General features: G+C 37.8%; 1 protein-coding gene across 5 annotated transcripts in view; it reads left to right on the plus strand.

Moving 5' to 3' along the window:
- Nucleotides 1-18,900, plus strand: part of TLK2 (tousled like kinase 2) — a 109,858-nt gene that overhangs the window by 46,937 nt on the left and 44,021 nt on the right. For all 5 annotated transcript variants that reach the window (XM_060080666.1, XM_060080664.1, XM_060080665.1 and 2 more), the window contains 3 exons: nt 4,381-4,548; nt 16,597-16,692; nt 18,116-18,208. In XM_060080666.1, the coding sequence (XP_059936649.1) occupies nt 4,381-4,548; nt 16,597-16,692; nt 18,116-18,208 (357 nt within the window). The remainder of the gene's footprint in view (nt 1-4,380; nt 4,549-16,596; nt 16,693-18,115; nt 18,209-18,900) is intronic.

The following is an 18,900-nucleotide window of genomic DNA, read 5'->3' on the forward strand; positions in this document are numbered from 1 at the left end:
CTCTCCCGTTGCGGAGCACAGGCTCCGGACGCGCAGGCTCAGCGGCCATGGCCCACGGGCCCATCCGCTCCGCGGCATGTGGGATCCTCCCGGACCGGGGCACGAACCTGTGTCCCCTGCATCGGCAGGTGGACTCTCAACCACTGCGCCACCAGGGAAGCCCAGGGCTTTCTTTCTTTTATACTTTTGGTTTTTTGTCTTTGTGCTGCTCATTGTTCTTGAAAAATTATTTGTGAAATTTCTTTGAGATCAAGAATAAGATATGTTCCTCCAGGGAGAATTTTTATTTGCTTCTTTCAAGTGCCTAGAGATTCTACCCATCTCTACAAAATACTGAATTCATGGCTTGCATTTTGTCTGTTTGGTTTGCTTATTTTGTTTCTTTCTTTCAACCACCCAGGCATTATTGATTCCGATTATGTTAACATTTCTCAGGGGAGCCTCCACCCGCTGCATGGCCAAGGCAACTTCACTGCAGCTCCCTGAGGGCAGGGGAAACATTTCTTCTGGCTTACATTTTCCCTGAGGCTGTAACCCTTTGGAAGTGTAGCTAAAGTGGGAAGGGTTTCATAATGAACCCCCTACTCTGGGTGGGCTTTGGCTTATGACTATCCAGTTGGCAACATGGTGCCCTAGAAATGGAAATTCAAGATCTGCAGGTACTCTTAGGGCAGATGTGACTTTGTTTCCCTTAGGTTTTGCCATGACAGACCCCTACTATTTTATCAACTTTTCATTGCTTTTAATATCTTTTTTTAATATTTTGTCCTGTCTTTACAGTTGTTTTCTAAGGGGAGGTTGGTACAAACATCCCAGCCTGCTGTATTTCCAGAGATATTTAAAGATCTTTCAGCCCTTGGCAAATATTTATTGAATGTATAACAGAATGGTTTGTTTTAATATTTCAGCTTCAATGATACAGTCTCCCAAGTAGTGAGAATATTGTGAATGAGTATTACAGGTATTCTGGAGCCTGAATTTAAACCATTTTATTGGTTAGGGCAGGAGTGTTATTTTTAAAGTGGTAGATTCTACTCATAGATTTTTTAAAAAATAAATTTTTTGTCAGGATCATTTTGATTAGTCTATTTTACTTTTATTTTCTAAAATGAAAGTGTTAAATAGTTTTCCCTGATAAAGGGATACATGCTGATTATGAAAGTCCAACAGTTGAGGAGTGGTAAAATATAAAGTCCTTTCCACAAGAGCTATTATTAAAGAGTTTAGTGGGCATATATGTGTATATATGTATGTTCATGTAGTAGATTTCCTCATTTTCATTGTATTTATTTAATCAATAGCCTTAAACATTTTGTATTCTGTAAGTAATGCTGTAATGAATGTCCTTGTATATACATCTGTACTTACGCATGCTTTTCCCTTTGGATAAATTTCCAAAGTATAGCTCCCAAATCAAAGAATATGCTCACTTTAAAATGTCATCACATGGGGCTTCCCTGGTGGCGCAGTGGTTGAGAGTCCGCCTGCCGATGCAGGGGACACAGGTTCGTGCCCCAGTCCAGGAAGATCCCACATGCCACGGAGCGGCTGGGCCCGTGAGCCATGGCCGCTGAGCCTGCGTGTCTGGAGCCTGTGCTCCGCAACGGGAGAGGCCGCAACAGTGAGAGACCCGCGTACCGCAAAAAAAAAAAAAAAAAGTCATCACATGAATGATAAAGAAGATGTAGTGTGTGTGTATACACACACACACACACACACACACAAAATGGAATATTAGCCATAAAAAGAATGAAATATTGCCATTTGCAGCAACATGGATGGACTTAGACATTATCATACTAAGTGAAGTAAGCCATACAGAGAAAGACAAATATCATATGATATAGCTTATATGTGGAATCTAAAAAAAAAAATGTTACAAATGAACTTATTTACAAAACAGAAATAGACTCACAGACATAGAAAACAAACTTATGGTTACAAAAGGGGAAAGGGTGGGTGGATAAATTAGGGGTTTGGGATTAACATATAACATACTACTGTATATAAAATAGATAACCAACAAGGACCTACTGTATAGGACAGAGAACTGTACTCAATATTTTGTAATAACCTAAAAGGGAATCTGAGAAAGAATATATATATTCAGTTATATATAAATATAAATATATATATATATATATAACTGAATTATTTTGCTGTACACCTGAAACTAACACAGCATTGTAAATCAACTATGTGTCAATTTAAAATAAATATCACCACATAATTGCTAGCAGGCTGTCTGTCAGCAGTTTGAGAACCCCAATTTCTGCCTACCCTTCTAGTACTGAATTTTATCATTATAATCTCTGCCAGTGAGAAAATACCTTGTTTTAACTTGCATTTCTTCATCAGTGATATTAAACATCTTTTCATATGATTAATGGCCTTTTGGATTTCTCTTTTAATGCTTATTCAGTTACTTTGCCTATTTATTTATTAGTGTATTGTCTTACTGATGGGTAGGAACACGTTATTTATTAAGATTGTTAACTCATTGTCATTTATATTGTAAATATTTTTTGCCTGTTTGTAATTTATTTTTTTATGTTGACTTTTACCATTCAGAAGTCAAAAAGTTTGAAGTAGTCAAATTTATCAGTGTTTTTCCTTTATGACTTACTGGTTTTGTCTTACTCTTAGATGTTTCTATATGGTTTGTATTTTTACTGTCATGTTTAAAAAGTCCTTCACCACTAGAAAGTCATAAAAGCATTTGTTTATATTTTCTTATAATTTTTATGTATGCTATAAGGAAGCAATCTACTTTTCCTTTTTTCTAATATCAACACACATATCCTATCATCTTTGTAATAAATTCCCACTAATTAGAAATGCACTATAATCACAAATTATACATCCATTTTATATGGGTCTGTTTCTGAATTTTCTGTGCCACTGATCAATCTGTCTGTTCCTGTACCAGTGTTATGCTCCTTTGGTTAATGTTGCTTTGCAGTAAGTTTTAATAGCTGGTCAGGTTCCCTGATACCCTTTATCAAAAATTATGTGGCTAATTTTGATTATTTTTCCAAGTGGACCTCAAAATTAACCCGTGAAAATCCACAAAACAATCCCCCAAAAGAGCAAGAGAGAAGCTAGATGATCTCTATACTACCACAACACCTTCTCTTACAAAAACAGAAGCAAAAATACACAAAAAGCCCTAAGTAAGCATTGACTTTTAGAGAAATTTGACATGTGTAAAATTTTAACTCAGGAGCATGGTATTGCCATTTAATTTAGGTCATCTTTTATATTTGTCAGTGAAGCTGTGGGGTTTTTTTAAATGTGTAATCTGCATATTTCTTAAGTTTCCTTTTAAGTATTTTACAGATATTTTGAATCTGCTTTTTCTTCTGTTACTACTTGTTCAGATTATAATCAGTTGTGATATGTGGGGAAGTTATTGATTTTTGTGTATTTATTTTATACTTGGCCATCTTACTGAACACTTATTTGTTATTTTTCAGTTGCGTTGTTTGGTTTCCTTTGTGAATAGTTATATCATCCGAAAGTGACACTTTTTAATGTTTAATATTTTCTAATATTTATACCTCATATTGTTTTCCTTATCACTTTGGCTAAAAATTTATGATAATGGTGAATGATTATGATATTAATGTATTAACCCCTAACTAGTTCCCAATTTTAATGAAAGTGCCTCAAGTATAGCACCATTAATTATATTTCTGTTTATTTCTGAAAAAATACTCTTTGTTGTGTTAAACAGGGATACTCCCAGTTTCTGTGGGGTTTTTTTTACGCATTGCCCAACAATGTGCAAATCTTGTTTGGGGTCTAAAGGAAAGAATTTTGATTCTCTGCCCACCCTCACCCCCCAAATTAATTTAATGAATTACATCAGTAGAGAGAATAATGAACTATCCTTACATTCCTGGAATAAACCGTACATGATTGTGGTATATTCTTTTGTTTGTATTTATTTTATATTTTTGCATATAGGTATAGTAGGGTGAGAATAGAATAGAGTGAAAATAAGTTCTTCCTGTAGAGTAGGGGACAAATGCCTTAATCTTTGTTAATCTAGAGGAGAGAAATAGCATTTCCTTTGTAGAATTGAGGGTATTATGCAGTTGTTTGTTGAACTCTACAAAGTAACCTGCAAATTCAGAGTTATGTAAATATAGAACCATTAAAATGTAATTTTATGGAATTTGAGTAAGATACTAACTCAGGTTTTTAGATAGGTCATAATCCAGTGATAATGTTGTTATGCTTTCCACATTTGTTTGCAGAGGTGTTTTCTTAAAAAAATCCTTATATCTGATAACCGTGTTTTAATCTGTTGCATGTTTTGGCAGTATCAGATTTTCTTTCTCATGTAATTTGTGTGTTTTCTCTAATGTTTTCCAGCGGCGAGTAGAACAGCCCCTCTATGGTTTAGATGGCAGTGCTGCAAAGGAGGTACCAGAGGAGCAGTCTGCTCTGCCAACCCTGATGTCAGTGATGCTGGCAAAACCGCGGCTCGACACAGAGCAGCTGGCACAGAGGGGAGCTGGCCTCTGCTTCACTTTTGTTTCAGTGAGTACTAAGGCCAAGTTCATGCAGGTCCTTGTTTTCCTGGAGCTCTGAGATGAAGTTTGAGTAATTACTTTGGTGGACAGATGATGATTTCTAACTCTGTGTTACTTCTAAAGGTATGTGTTTGTACTCAGTCCTGCTTGGTTCAAGGGGGCTGAGAGAGACTGCTCCGTCAAAGTCTGAGTGTACCATGGGAAGGAAAACACAATCTTAGGTTGACAAAGAAGAAAAGAAAATAATTGTAATAATGGAATCAAATTCCATTAGAATTAAAAATAAAATCTCCAAACTCCAGCCATCACTTATTTAAAGTAATATTGAAGTTAATAAAATCTTAGTGTGGGGATGGGCAGGCTCACCAGTCATTTCCCCCATGTGGTGCTTGGGCAGCCTACATGCTTGCCTGCTCTCACTTCTTCAGAGTGTTAGCACAGTTACTTTTTCCAAGAAGATTTGGCTCCGTGTCTGCTCCTTTCAGCTTGCTTCTTTCTTCTTCCTTGAAGAACAAGAATTTGATTATTATAAATGTTTGACCCCCATTTTTTACTTGCCGAATTATAATGCAGTTTGGCTTAAAAGTTGTTGCGTTTCTTGGTTTCTTTGCCCTACCAAGTACCTGTTTGTTGCCAAGGATGGTATAAAGCAAGAGAAAGCCCCATTGCCCTATTCCTCCATTTTTAGGGGCATCATTTAGAGCTGATGTCACCATTGATCAAAATTTCTTTCCCTCTTACTGGTTCATTTTCTCCAGTAATAATCTGTTTCCTCTTTATTTGCTCTGTGGATTCTGAGCAAATAAATTTCTAATCTCTGGTATTAACCCACATGCGATTGTATTAAGAAAGGCCATGGAATGGTGGGTGTCTTAAGGAAAGGAGATAAAAATAATATAATTAGATAGGGATCATTGTGTATTATTTGGATCGATTCCTCCCTCCCTCCCTCCCTCCCTTCCTTCCTTCCTCAGCTTAAAACAGCACCCATTTATTACCTCACAGTTCTGTAAGTTTGGGGGTAATTTGTTGCAGAGCAATAGAGGACTAATGCACATGGCTTTATCCTTAATGCCTGTTTTTCCTCACATTCTACATCTAATCCATCAGAAAATATACTTATATCCAGAATCTGACCATCTCTTACCATCTCCACTGCCACCACAATGGCCCACCATCTCTCTGCTTTGGAATACTTTCTTGTAGTTATTACTGCTTTCCCTCAAAAAAGAGGTAATACAGCTTTTTAAAAACGTACAAATTTTTTTGTTGTTGTTTAACATCGAAAGAATGGAGAAACTTCTTGTGTGAAGACAGTATAATTTTGTGCTTCAGTGGCAAAGGAGACAAAACGTAAAATGGGAGAATTGATCAGTATAATATTTTGAGTGGGCCTGACAGTAGTATGGAATAGTTTGTATGAGAATGCAGTAATGTTGTTTTAGAGAATGTTTGTCTCTCTATGTATATATTTCATTGTGTGACAGGCACATAGTCAAATACACAGGATTTTGATTAGCAAGAACTCGTTCCCCTGATGCGAGCCTTCCGTCAGAGGTATGGGCATGCAGGCTGGGGGCGGGTACACGTGAAGGACAACCACCTGCTCAGTCCTGTCACCTAGTACTCAGGCTGTCAGAGGAGTTGCACATGCTACAGCCAGATTGCTCTCATGTGGAAGAGAGATGACAGAGGAGTAAGAAAATAATCATGTCTGAAGAAGAAACATGGAAGCAGTATAAAAACCAAAGGCCTAAAAGCTTTGGTATAGTTCTGTTTCTCTCTCTCTTTTTTCTTTTTTTTTTTTTAAAATAAATATATTTATTTATTTTTGGCTGCATTGGGTCTTTCTTGCTGCATGCAGGCTTTCTCTAGTTGCGGAGAGCAGGGGCTACTCTTTGTTGTGGTGCGCGGGCTTCTCGTGGTGGCTTCTCTTGTTGTGGAGCACGGGCTGTAGGTGCGCAGGCTTTAGTAGTTGTGGCGCACGGGCTCTAAAGCGCAGGCTTGATAGTTGTGACGCATGGGCTTAGTTGCTCTGAAGCATGTAGGATCTTCTTGGACCAGGGCTCGAACCCATGTCCCCCGCATTGGCAGGCAGATTCTTAACCACTGTGCCACCAGGGAAGTCCAGTTCTGTTTCTCTTTGCTTCTCTGCAGTTCTAGCCAGGATGTAAAGTTAGTGATATAAAAAAGGAAAAAAGCAAAAGAGTTAACATTAATATATAACAAATGTTAATTAATAGATAGAAACAAGCAGTTTCCTTTAAAAAAAAACGACAAAGACTGTGAACAGGCAGTCTTACAGGAGGAAGAAAAGACAAATAACTAATAACAAGAAAAAGTGCTTAACTTCAGCCATAGAGAAATACAAAATAAAATAACTCTTCTGAATTATCAAGTTGGCAAGGATTAATTAATTTGATAATTCCTAGTGCAGGTAATAGTTTAGATACACATGCAGTTTTATACTGACTATAAATTGGTACAGTCATTTGGACAAGTTGGTAATGTGTCTCAGTGTTAAGTTTACGTATCCTTGGGTCCAGAAATTCAATTCCCATAAAACTACACAAAGATATTTATTGTATTGTTTATAAATTGCAAACATCTGGAAGCAGTGTCCCCCCACAGTGTTTCAGAGGAACTTAGAACAAGGATATCTGTGACCTCCATGTTGCTAAATCCAGCAATCAGTTCTCAGAACTTATTCAGTATATAATTCATTAGCCACAGTCCCTTCTTCTCCAAGCACATGGTCTTCTCTTGGCTTCTACTCTTTTGGTTCTTCCTCATTTCCCGGATCTCCAAACACTGGAGTGCCCCAGGGCTCAGTCTTCAGACCTCTTGTCTACCTTCATTCTGTAATGAGAATCTCATTTAGTTTCTTTGTTTCAGTTATCACCTATATGCAGAGGACTTCCAAATTTATATCTCCTACCCAGAGCCGTGCCCTGAATTCCGGACCTGTGTAGTCAGTTGCCTCTTTATGTCTAATAGGCATATCAGATTTAACATGACTGAAACTGAATTCTTCATCTTGTTCCCCCACTCCAGACCCCCATTTCTTCCACATCTCAGTAATTGTCAACTCTCTTCTTCTAATTGTTTAAAAATCTTGGAGCCATTTCTAGTCTTATCTCTTTAGTTTATACCCCAATTCCAAACCCATCAGCAAGTCTTACTGATTTTACCTTCAAAATATGTTCAGAATCCTGCCACTTCCACCCCCCTTAATGACTACCACTCAAGTCTAATCTCCCACTGAGATTATGGTGGCAGCCTCCTAACTGGACTCTTTGCTTCTGCCTTTGTTCTCAACAGATCAGAGTGATCCTAGTGAAACATACGTCCAGTCATGCCACTCCTCTGCCCACGGGTGTTTAAAATGGCACATAGCACTTTGTATGGCCTCCTTCCCACCACGTTGACATCTGTTACTGCCACCTCCCTTCCCCACCAAGTTCCATCCACAGTGCCTACGTTTCTGCCTCAAATACTACCTGACATGCTCTCACCTCAGGGCTTTTGCGCTTGCTGTTGGCTTTGCCTTAACATTCTTCCTCTAGATACCAGCATGCCTTGCTCCCTCAGTTCTCTCTAGTCTCTGCTTAAATTTACAACCTATCAGAGAGGCTGCACTGTATAAAATATCACCACTTCCTGCCCACCCCACACATTGTGTTGCTCCTGTGCCCTATGTTTTCTTCTTGGTCTTATCACCAACTGACCTGCTATAATTTACTTCTTTGTCTCACTCCCCATTCCCACACTACCTCCCCTCCACTGGAATGTAAGCTCCATCAGGTCAGGGACTTTGCTTGTTCACTTCTGTATCTCCAGTGCTGGAACTGGATCTGCTCTCATAGACACTCAGTGTAATTATATGTCGTATGAATTAATGAGAGCATCTTTCATATAAGGACTAGTGAAATAAAATGTAATACATATATACAGTGGAATGCTCTACCGTTGATCAAAGAAGTGAGATAGATATATATGTGCTAACAATGAAAGATCTATAGATAGATATTGATAAATAAAAATAGGTGGCAGCATATTATGAGTTTGAGCCTTTAAATGTTTAAAATTGTATTGTTACATAATTTTATATATTTCAACATAGGAAATTAATTTTTAAAATTATAAGCGTATAATTTTCTAAATTGTAAAAATAATACATGCATATGGCCCACAAAAAATTAAAGTGATGGAGAAGAGTAAAATTCTTTCCTTTGTGTTCCTCAGACAACCACTCTTGTTTGTGTTTTAGATTTTTCTACTGAATACCATTTTAACGTCAAATTATCTCTTGTGTAATCACCTTTATTTTTTTTGAATATTTATTTATATCTTTTGGCTGCGTCGGGTCTTAGGTGTGGCGCGTGGGCTTGTGGGATCTTAGTTCCCTGACCAGGGATCAAACCCGCATCCCCTGCATTGGAAGGCAGATTTTTTTTTTTTTTTAACATCTTTATTGGAGTACAGTTGCTTTACAATGGTGTGTTAGTTTCTGCTTTATGACAAAGTGAATCAGCTATACATGTACATTTATCCCCATATCCCCTCCCTCTTGCATCTCCCTCCCACCCCCGCATCCCACCACTCTAGGTGGTCACAAAGCACCGAGTTGATCTCCCTGTGCTATGTGGCTGCTTCCCACTAGCTATCTGTTTTACATTTGGTAGTGTATATGTGTCCATGTCACTCTTTCACTTCGTCCCAGCTTACCCTTCCTCCTCCCCGTGACCTCAAGTTCATTCTCTACGTCTGCGTCTTTATTCCTGTCCTGCTCCTTGGTTCATCAGAACCTTTTTTTTTTTTTTTTTTTGGTTCCATATATATGTGTTAGCATACGGTATTTGTTTTTCTCTTTCAGACTCACTCTGTATGACAGACCCTAGGTCCATCCACCTCACTAGAAATAACTCACTTTTGTTTCTTTTTATGGCTGAGTGATATTCCATTGTATATATGTGCCACATCTTCTTTATCCATTCATCTGTTGATGGACATTTAGGTTTCTTCCATGTCCTGGCTATTATAAATAGAGCTGCAATGAACATTGTGGTACATGACTCTTTTTTTTTTTTTTCTGCTGTATGTGGGTCTCTCACTGTTGTGGCCTCTCCCGTTGCGGAGCACAGGCTCCGGACGCGCAGGCTCAGCGGCCATGGCTCACGGGCCCAGCCGCTTCGCGGCATGTGGGATCTTCCCGGACCGGGGCACGAACCCGTGTCCCCTGCATCGGCAGGCAGACTCTCAACCACTGCGCCACCAGGGAAGCCCCATGACTCTTTTTGAATTACGGTTTTCTCAGGGTATATGCCCAGTAGTGGGATTGCTCGGTCGTATGGTAGTTCTATTTTTAGGTTTTTTTTTTTTTTTTTTTTTGAGGTACGCGGGCCTCTCACTGTTGTGGCCTCTCCCATTGTGGAGCACAGGCTCTGGACGCACAGGCTCAGAGGCCATGGCTCACGGGCCCAGCCACTCCGCGGCATGTGGGATCTTCCCGGACCAGGGCACGAACCCGTGTTCCCTGCATCGGCAGGCGGACTCTCAACCACTGCGCCACCAGGGAAGCCCTATTTTTAGTTTTTTAAGGAACCTCCATACTGTTCTCCATAGTGGCTGTATCAATTTACATTCCTACCAACAGTGCAAGAGGGTTCCCTTTTCTCCACACCCTCTCCAGCATTTATTGTTTGTAGATTTTTTGATGATGGCCATTCTGACTGGTGTGAGGTGATACCTCATTGTAGTTTTGATTTGCATGTGATGTTGAGTGTCCTTTTATGTGTTTGTTGGCAAGCTGTGTATCTTCTTTGGAGGAATGTCTATTTCGGTCTTCTGGGAAGGCAGATTCTTAACCCCTGGACCACCAGGGAAGTCCCTCTTGAATAATCAACTTTAAACAAGGTCTGTTTACTCCCCATTATAAGAGATGAGTTTAACATACTATCACCCAGCTTCCTTTTTCATCTTTCACTTTTTTAGTTATTGTTACATTGTGTGTGGTATTTTGTTTGTTATTTTAACTATAATTGAGTTTTTCTGCTTTATAAATTTTTCTACAACTTGAAAACACTTAAGGAGCACCTACAATATTATGGTTGTTTCATTACTGGGCACTGTAAGACCAAATGATTTTATTGGATTCACTGAGAAGAAGAAGACAGTCCTAGTCATTGAATTAGTTTGGTTGAATGAGACAGTTCTAGTTGTCAAGGTCTAACTGATCTTTTTTTTTTTTTTTTTTTAATACATGGTCTGTTATTTCCTTGAAAGCTACATCTTTTAACATTATACAAGATGTTCTTAAAACCCTTAATTTTAAAAAATGTAGTTTGTAGATTGTTTTGGCTGTTGGATCCCTTGCATTTCCATATGAACTTTAGGATCAGCTTTTCAATTTCTGTAAACAGACCAGATGGAATTTATAGCAATTGCGCTAACTCTGTAGGTTACTTTGGGGAGTATTGCCTTCACAAAAATATTGTCTTCCAATCCATGAATATGAGATAGCTGTCCATTTATTTAGGTATCTTTCATTTCTTTTTAATAAGGTTCGGAGTTTTTGATCTATAGATTTTGCCCTTGTTTTGTTCAAATTATTTCTAAGAATTTATTCTTTTTCATGCTATTGCAAATGTTTTTCAGAGGCAGCCTCTTTCAGGATTGAAAAAGTTCCCTTCTGTTCTGAGTTTGTTGAGTTTATCATGAAAGGGTGTTGGATGCTTTTTCTACATCTATTGAGATGATCAGATGGTATCTTTTTGTTCTTGAGGTCCATCCACTATTTGTCTTTTCCTCCATTAATGTTGCTTGTCATATCATAGGCTTTTTCAGTCTTAAAATTTACCTTTTAACCTCAGAGAAACTTTGTTTTACTGTCCTTTGAATATATCTTTCCCTCTGTTCTTTTCCTCCTAAAAGCCTGTTAGATAGTTCTGGAGCCTCTTGCTGTTCATGTTTCTTAACTTTTCTTTCCTGCTCTGTTTGACTTTCTGTTTTATCTTCTGGGAGATTTTCTTGACATTGTTTTCCAGATATTCTGTGTTCAACTGTGTCCGTTTTGTTACTTAGCTCATCTATTCAGTTTTTTAAATTTTGGTAATCTTATTTTATCAAGTTTATTTTTCATGTTCTTTGCTGCTTTTTCATTTTTATAGATATAGTATGCTTTCGACCCTCTCTGAACATACTTTATTTTTAAAGTTGTTTTTATTGAATTCTCTGTTTTCTTTTGGATCAGGTTTTGTTTTTTCATGTTGGATCTTCCCTTTTGTGCTCTTTGTTTTCTTGAAAATGTATGTTTAGCTTTACTTGAATGCAGTACTATTAGGGTAATTAACATAGGTTGTTGGCATGGATTTTTCCCTGCAGTGGCATAGTACTGCTTCGCAAATAGCCCACCATTCTGGGGATTGGGAGGCGGTGACTTGTTTTCCCTGTGTAAGCATCTCGCAAACTGTAGGCAGAAAGACCAGCTCCTTTACAAAAATGGAAATGAGGGCATTGTTTTGATAGGTAACTATTTCACTCTTAGTGATGTATTCCATTTCTTCCTCCATTGTGTCAGTTGTGGAGGGCAGGGGTACTGTACTTATAGCAGGAGCCCTCCCCTGGACCCACTTATTTTCCATTTTTAAATATTTACATGTTTGTTTTTTATTTAAGAGACCAGTTCTTGTGCTTTACCCTTGGGTCAGAAGCAGTAGTATCCAGGGCCCTCATTATGCTAGGAAGAGATCAAGAGAGGACCCTATTGGACAGTATAGGTTTTATTTATGTATTTAGTTGTTTACAAATAAATAAATAGGTTGTTTTTTTGTTTGTTTATTTATTTATGGCTGCATTGGTTCTTCGTTGCTGCGCGTGGGGGCTACTCTTCGTTGCGGTGCGCAGGCTTCTCATTGCGGTGGCTTCTCTTGTTGCGGAGCACGGGCTCGAGGTGCGCGGGCTTCAGTAGCTGTGGCTCGTGGGCTCTAGAGCACAGGCTTCAGTAGTTGTGGCACACAGGCTTGGTTGCTCCGCGGCACGTGGGATCTTCCTGGACCAGGGCTCGAACCCGTGTCTCCTTCATTGGCAGGCAGATTCTTAACCACTGCACTATCAGGGAAGCCCCATATAGGTTTTAAATGTCTGATAATTGTCCCATGGGTCACTCCTGGTTTTTTTAAAGGTAAATCTCATTGTGAGGCTTTGGAGGAGCTCTCTTGAAAAGGCCCAGCCTGTTTTACTGCTGATGTTTTCAGCTGTGAATTCCTTTATTTCACTTTCTCTATCAGTCTGATCCCAACTGCTTTTGAATGTTTCTTAAAATTTAAAGTTTAAAAAAATTTCTGATTCTCAACTCTCCCTTGTTTCTTAGAGCTATTATGATTTTATTTTTTAAAAATCTCTGAATATCAGTAGGACTTTGGGAGATCCAGCCTGTAATCATGAATTAGAAGCTAATATTACTTTTATAATAGGAACAAAGAATTCGGAAGTTTGGGGAGAATGTTTTGCAAAGTAGGAGTTGGACTAAATTTACAGCTACAGTGGCCCGCTTAGCAAGGCCATCGACTTCTGTTCTCATTTCTCGAGGACATGATTCTGTAATCGTGGACTTGTTGGGAGACTGTAAGCTCTCTTTGTTTTCCAGTGTTGCACTCCTAGTGTTTAACACAGGACCAGGCACAGAGGTTCATAATTAATATCTAATGAATGATCAGAATTAGAGCATGTTTTTCTACCATGGATTCACTTGTCACAGTAGGTCCTTATATTTTTTAGTTCTTTTACCTTTTGAAAGTAGTATTTTCATTTTCATGAGGATTTGCTACCTCCTTACCTCTGTCCCACTTCCTCAGTTAACTTTCTACATTTTTACTTCTTATCATGGGGCTATTTATATGTACATTTTTACAGAGAGCTTTAATTTGGAAACATCCTCTTGAATCACATTCTAGCAATATTGGTTTGCTGAAAGAAAACTTAGAAATGAGCACATGTTAAAAAAGCATTTTAACAAAGCCCATATACCAAAATCTAGAAGTTCATAGAAGGGCCTTTTTAGCTGGTCATGTGATTCTTATTGACTTTTATTATAAAAGCTGCTCAAAGTCATGTTTGTTTAGGGACAGATTTTAAAAGGAGAGGGTTGTAAGAGCAACCTAATGATAACTGAAGGAGGTAATGCTTGTATCATAGTGCAGTATGATATGTGAGTTTATTTATTTATTTTTTAATAAATTTATTTTATTAATTTATTTTTTTTGGTTGTGTCGGGTCCTCGTTGCTGCGCACAGTCTTTCTCTAATTGCGGCGAGCGGGGGCTACTCCTCGTTGCGGTGTGCAGGATTCTCATTGAGGTCGCTTCTCTTGTTGTGGGGCACGGGCTCTAGGTGCGCAGGCTCAGTAGTTGTGGCTCGCGGGCTCTAGAGCGCAGGCTCAGTAGTTGTGGCGCACAGGCTTAGTTGCTCCGGGGCATGTGGAATCTTCCCGAACCAGAGCTTGGACCCGTGTCCCCTGCACTGGCAGGTGGATTCTTAACCACTGTGCCACCAGGGAAACCCAATATATGTGAATTTTATAATGATGACCCTTAATCAGTAAGACAAGGTTGGATTTGCCACATTGTAGAAAGAATGGGGAACATTTTCAGTTATTTAGACTCTCCTAGACCTGGCTCTAGTCGCTGCTCTGACTTACAGGCTGTGCGCATTGTTTAACCTCTTAGAGACTGACTCCTCTTTTTTTACTTCTTTGATCCTCACATCATTCTTCTCTCTTCCCCTAAGGTTCTTGTATGGAATGTGAGAACCTGGAATGACCCCATCATCTCCTTTCTTTGATTGCTTATTTCCTTCAAATCTTAACTCTGATATTACTTTCTCAAGGAATTCATCCCCAACTCATTAAGTTAGGTTATGTACCCTGCTGTGTACTCTTATAGCACGTATCCTAATTGCAATTTTGCATTTATTATATGATTGTTTATTTAACAATTTCTTTCAACAGGTATTTATCGAGTACTTAATACATCTTCTCTTGGATTGTAAGCGTTATAAGGCAGAGTAATGACTGGGTCTGTGGGTTTTGTTTCTGTTTTTCTTGGCCACTGTGTCCCTAGCACCTAACACAATGCTTAGACGTAGGGTGTTCTCAGTGAGTACTTGTTGAATGAATAAATAAAAATGGAGATGATAATACTGCCTACCTTACAAGGCTGTTGTGAGCCCTCAGTGTAATTATGTGTATGAAGTGCTTAGCTTGCTTGTGGCCTGCTCACAACAGTACCTGTAACTGTTGATGTGAGGCAGTCAGTGTACCGTGGTCATAGAGATCGGTTATTGTGGATGCAGATAGCCCTCTATTCTTGTTCCCCCACTAACTAGCTTTGACTGCACGTAGGTGCTTAATATCTTGGATTTGCATTTTCTTTATGTATAAGTGGAAATAATAACTACCTTATACAGTTTTGTAAGGACTGTGTGATCATGGTGATAATTGCTCAATAAGTGGTGGTTATACATTGTTTTAATGTTCACGAATAAGAAAATAATTAAAGGAATATATAGGAAGTATCAAAAAATTTACATATGTGGAAACACTGTATTCTCTGATGAAATGATAATACTATCTTGCCATTAGCCCATAATCCCCAGAATATCCAGTATTTTCTAATTATGTCTATGATGGGTTGTATTGTGTTGGGTACAATTTTGTTTTTAAAAGGACTTTCTGAAGTACAGGTCTTCCTCCACTTATGATGGGAATTAGGTCCTGATAAATACATCATAAATTGAAAATATCATTCGTAAGTCAAAATGTGTTTAATACACCAAACCTACCGAACATACCATAGCTTAGCCTTGCTTACCTTAAATGTGCTCAGAACACTTAACATTAGCCTACAGTTGGGCAAAGTCACCCAACACAAAACCTGTTTTGTAATACAGTGTTGAATCTCATGTAGTTTATTGAATACTGTAGTGAAAGCAAAACCCAATATGATTGTCTGGTACAGAATGGTTGTAAGTGTATTGGGTTGTTTACCCTCATGATTGTGTGGCTGACTGGGAGCTGTGGCTCGCTGCTGCTGCCTAGCATCATGAAAAAGTATTGTGCCATATGTTGCTAACCCAGGAAAAGACCAAAATTCAAAATTTGAAGTACCATTTCTACTGAATGTGTATTGCTTTCACACCATCTTAAAGTTGAAAAATCGTTAAGTGGAACCATTGTTAAGTTGGGGACCATCTGTATAATGATTGCATATTCTTGAACAGTTGAATTATATTAAGTCCTAAACCTTGTAAATTTGAAAATGCCTTAGAATGCCCCATCATTTATGTGTAAAAGTCACAGTAAGCAAGTGACAGTATTGGAAATCAACCAGGATTTTTTGGAAAACTGCATGTTCATGGATAATGTTTGAGGATTTAGGATGCTATTCTGAATAGTAGTTCACAGTCCTTTCTGCCTGGAGTCACAAGCATCCCCTGTGCTTTGGATGCTTCACCAGCCTTTCCTGCAAAAGCATATTAAAATACAGTTGACCCTTGGACAACATGGGTTTGGACTGATTGCTCAGGTCCACTTATATGTGGATTGTCTTTCAACAAATCCATTCTACAGTACTACACCATCTGAGATTGGCTGAATCTGCAGATGCAGAACCATGGGTACTGAGGGCCGCCTGTAAAGTTAGATACGTGGATTTTCACTGCACTGTGGGCAGTGGGGTGGGTGGGGTGGTCGGCACCCTTAACCCATGCATTGTTCAGGTATCAACTGTACAAGTGAAAAGGGCATTTACATATTTGATAATTTACATATTTTAAAAATTCATTTAAAAGCATTTGATGCTTTTAACTATTTACAGTAACGTAGTCTAAGCTACCATGTCTAGCCCTTACTTTTCATTTGAATTGTTTATACTTTCATCTTGGCTACATGGCCCTGACTTTTGACTTTCATCAGCAGAGTTAATCATTTGCATTCATACAAATGTTTGTGGAGAAAGATGCAAAACTTTCTTGTGATTGGTGATGGACCTTTATTACAGGCTCAGCAAAACAGTCCCTCATCTACGGGATCTGGCAACACAGAGCATTCCTGCAGCTCCCAAAAGCAGATCTCCATCCAGCACAGACAGACCCAGGTAGGTCAGTGATTGTTAAACAGAGGAGGAAAAGAGGGGCCGAAGAATAAATACTAATAACTACATGTAAAATCTAGGTCCTCCCTTTGTTGTCCCTTTATTTCTCTGGCTTCACCTCATTATTTGTGTGCGTTGTATTCAGAACTTGCATTATGAATATTTAGAGTCTTTTGGAAGGTGCTTTTAATTTAACTTTTTGAGGTGTTTGTTCACCTTTCTGGTGTATTGCAGCAGAAATGATTATACTGCAGCATGATGTTAAGGAAAAGACCTCTAGGCATAGATTCAAACTCTAGCTCTACAACTTATACCTTATCTTTTTGGGCCTTAGTTTTCTTCAGTTCAAAGCATCTATAAAACTGTGGTTGATTATCATTATCTTAGTGTATACAAAACGCTTGTTGGGACAGTGCTTATGGTAGGCTTCAGTGAATCTTAATTCCCTACTTTGTGAAAGTAATTATTTTTTTCCTTGTACATACTCATTTAGCAAGACCTAGCTAAACTTCTTTTTTTTAGAAATTTTTATTGAAATATAGTTGATTTTATAATTTTGTGTTAATTTCAGGTGTAAAGCAAAGTAATTCGGTTATACATATATATGTATATGTCTATATTCTTTTTTTCCAATTCTTTTCCATTGTAGTTTTTTACAAGTTATTGAATATAGTTCCCTACGCTATACAGTAAATTCTTGTTTTAAACTTCTTTAATATGTGGCACACCAACATAATTTCTCCTTAGTCTTCAGAAACTCCTTAATTTAGGGAATGTTGTGAATGTTCAAAGATAATATCTGAAAAGGATAGTAGATATATCCTCCATTTTGTGGTATTGAGCTAGCCAAATATTATACCTGGTTTTCTTGAAGCCCGTTGGCACTGTGTTGCCTTCAAGACAGGATGCTTGGCAATCTAGGAGAATTTCTTAAGATGCAGGAGCTAAACAACCCTCAGGAGCAGATTTTCAATTTTATTTGAATTAAGCTTTTGAATAGTTGACAGATTTTTTTTGAACAGTTGAACAGACTTAGATAGTTGAGCGTTCATCTCTCCCTTCTGGTTACTCTTTGTTTCCACTAGGTGGCATGTTTGTCGTTTAGAGATTTGGGTCCTGTCTCCTCTGATGGCCTTTTCTATTCAAAGTTAGTTTCATTTCTAGAGTAGTATGTTTCTGTGCTGTTCAGTGCACAGCAGTTTGAAAATTCATATATTCGATTCCAGAGCTAATATATTTTTGAAGGGCAGGTGCAGCAGAACATAATGCTTAAAGAATGAGATGAGGAAAGCAGATGTAAGTTCTTGAGCCGTGTGATTCCAGGCTGGTTGTGTTGTCAAGTGCTTTTTGTTCAGAAAAGTAATGAGAAAAATGTGATGACATGTAGTATTTTGAGACTAATCCTAAATTTGTTTTCTCTTTATAGTCTGACCTCACAATAGAAAAAATATCTGCACTAGAAAACAGTAAGAATTCTGACTTAGAGAAGAAGGAAGGAAGAATAGATGATTTGTTAAGAGTAAGTATCAAAATGTCGTAAGAGATTTTATAACAGCACTAATTGATTTTATATATATTTGAATTATGTACATATCATAGAGATAATTACCATAGCCAAATAGTAAAGTTAAAAAGTAAACATTTGGATATTTTCCTTTAATCTGAGGGAATCTGAGTAGGGAACGAGGATCAAACCTATATTCTAAACTCTGTCTTTAAATTGGACATCTCAATTATAGAATTTTAATATTTAAATATATACTAGAGGAATATATGTGTGGATTATTATTGTATTTCATTTGGAACTGTGAGAATAGGTATAAAATGTTTTCCCATTTCAGGAAAATTGTTTTTTTTAATGTCCTTGAATTTTAAAAACTATTTCACAAGTACTTTTCAGCCCTGGTTTTGCATTTTGTATATTTTATAACCTATTCATGTAAAGTTTTTTGTGCTTACAAGAGAAACTTGAAAAATAACTAATATGGAATTAAAAATATACCTCTAGAAAATATACAATGGTTTTTTTAAATTTTAATGGAGTATAGTTGATTTACAGTGTTGTGTTAGTTTCAGGTGTATAGCAAAGTAATTCAGTTATACATATACATATATTCATTCTTTTTTAGATTCTTTTCTCATATAGGTTATCACAGAATATTGAGTAGAGTTCCCTGTGCTATACAGTAATACCATGATTTTTTTTTTTTT

Source organism: Mesoplodon densirostris, chromosome 18, assembly GCF_025265405.1.
Source record: "Mesoplodon densirostris isolate mMesDen1 chromosome 18, mMesDen1 primary haplotype, whole genome shotgun sequence".
Lineage (NCBI taxonomy): Eukaryota > Metazoa > Chordata > Mammalia > Artiodactyla > Ziphiidae > Mesoplodon > Mesoplodon densirostris.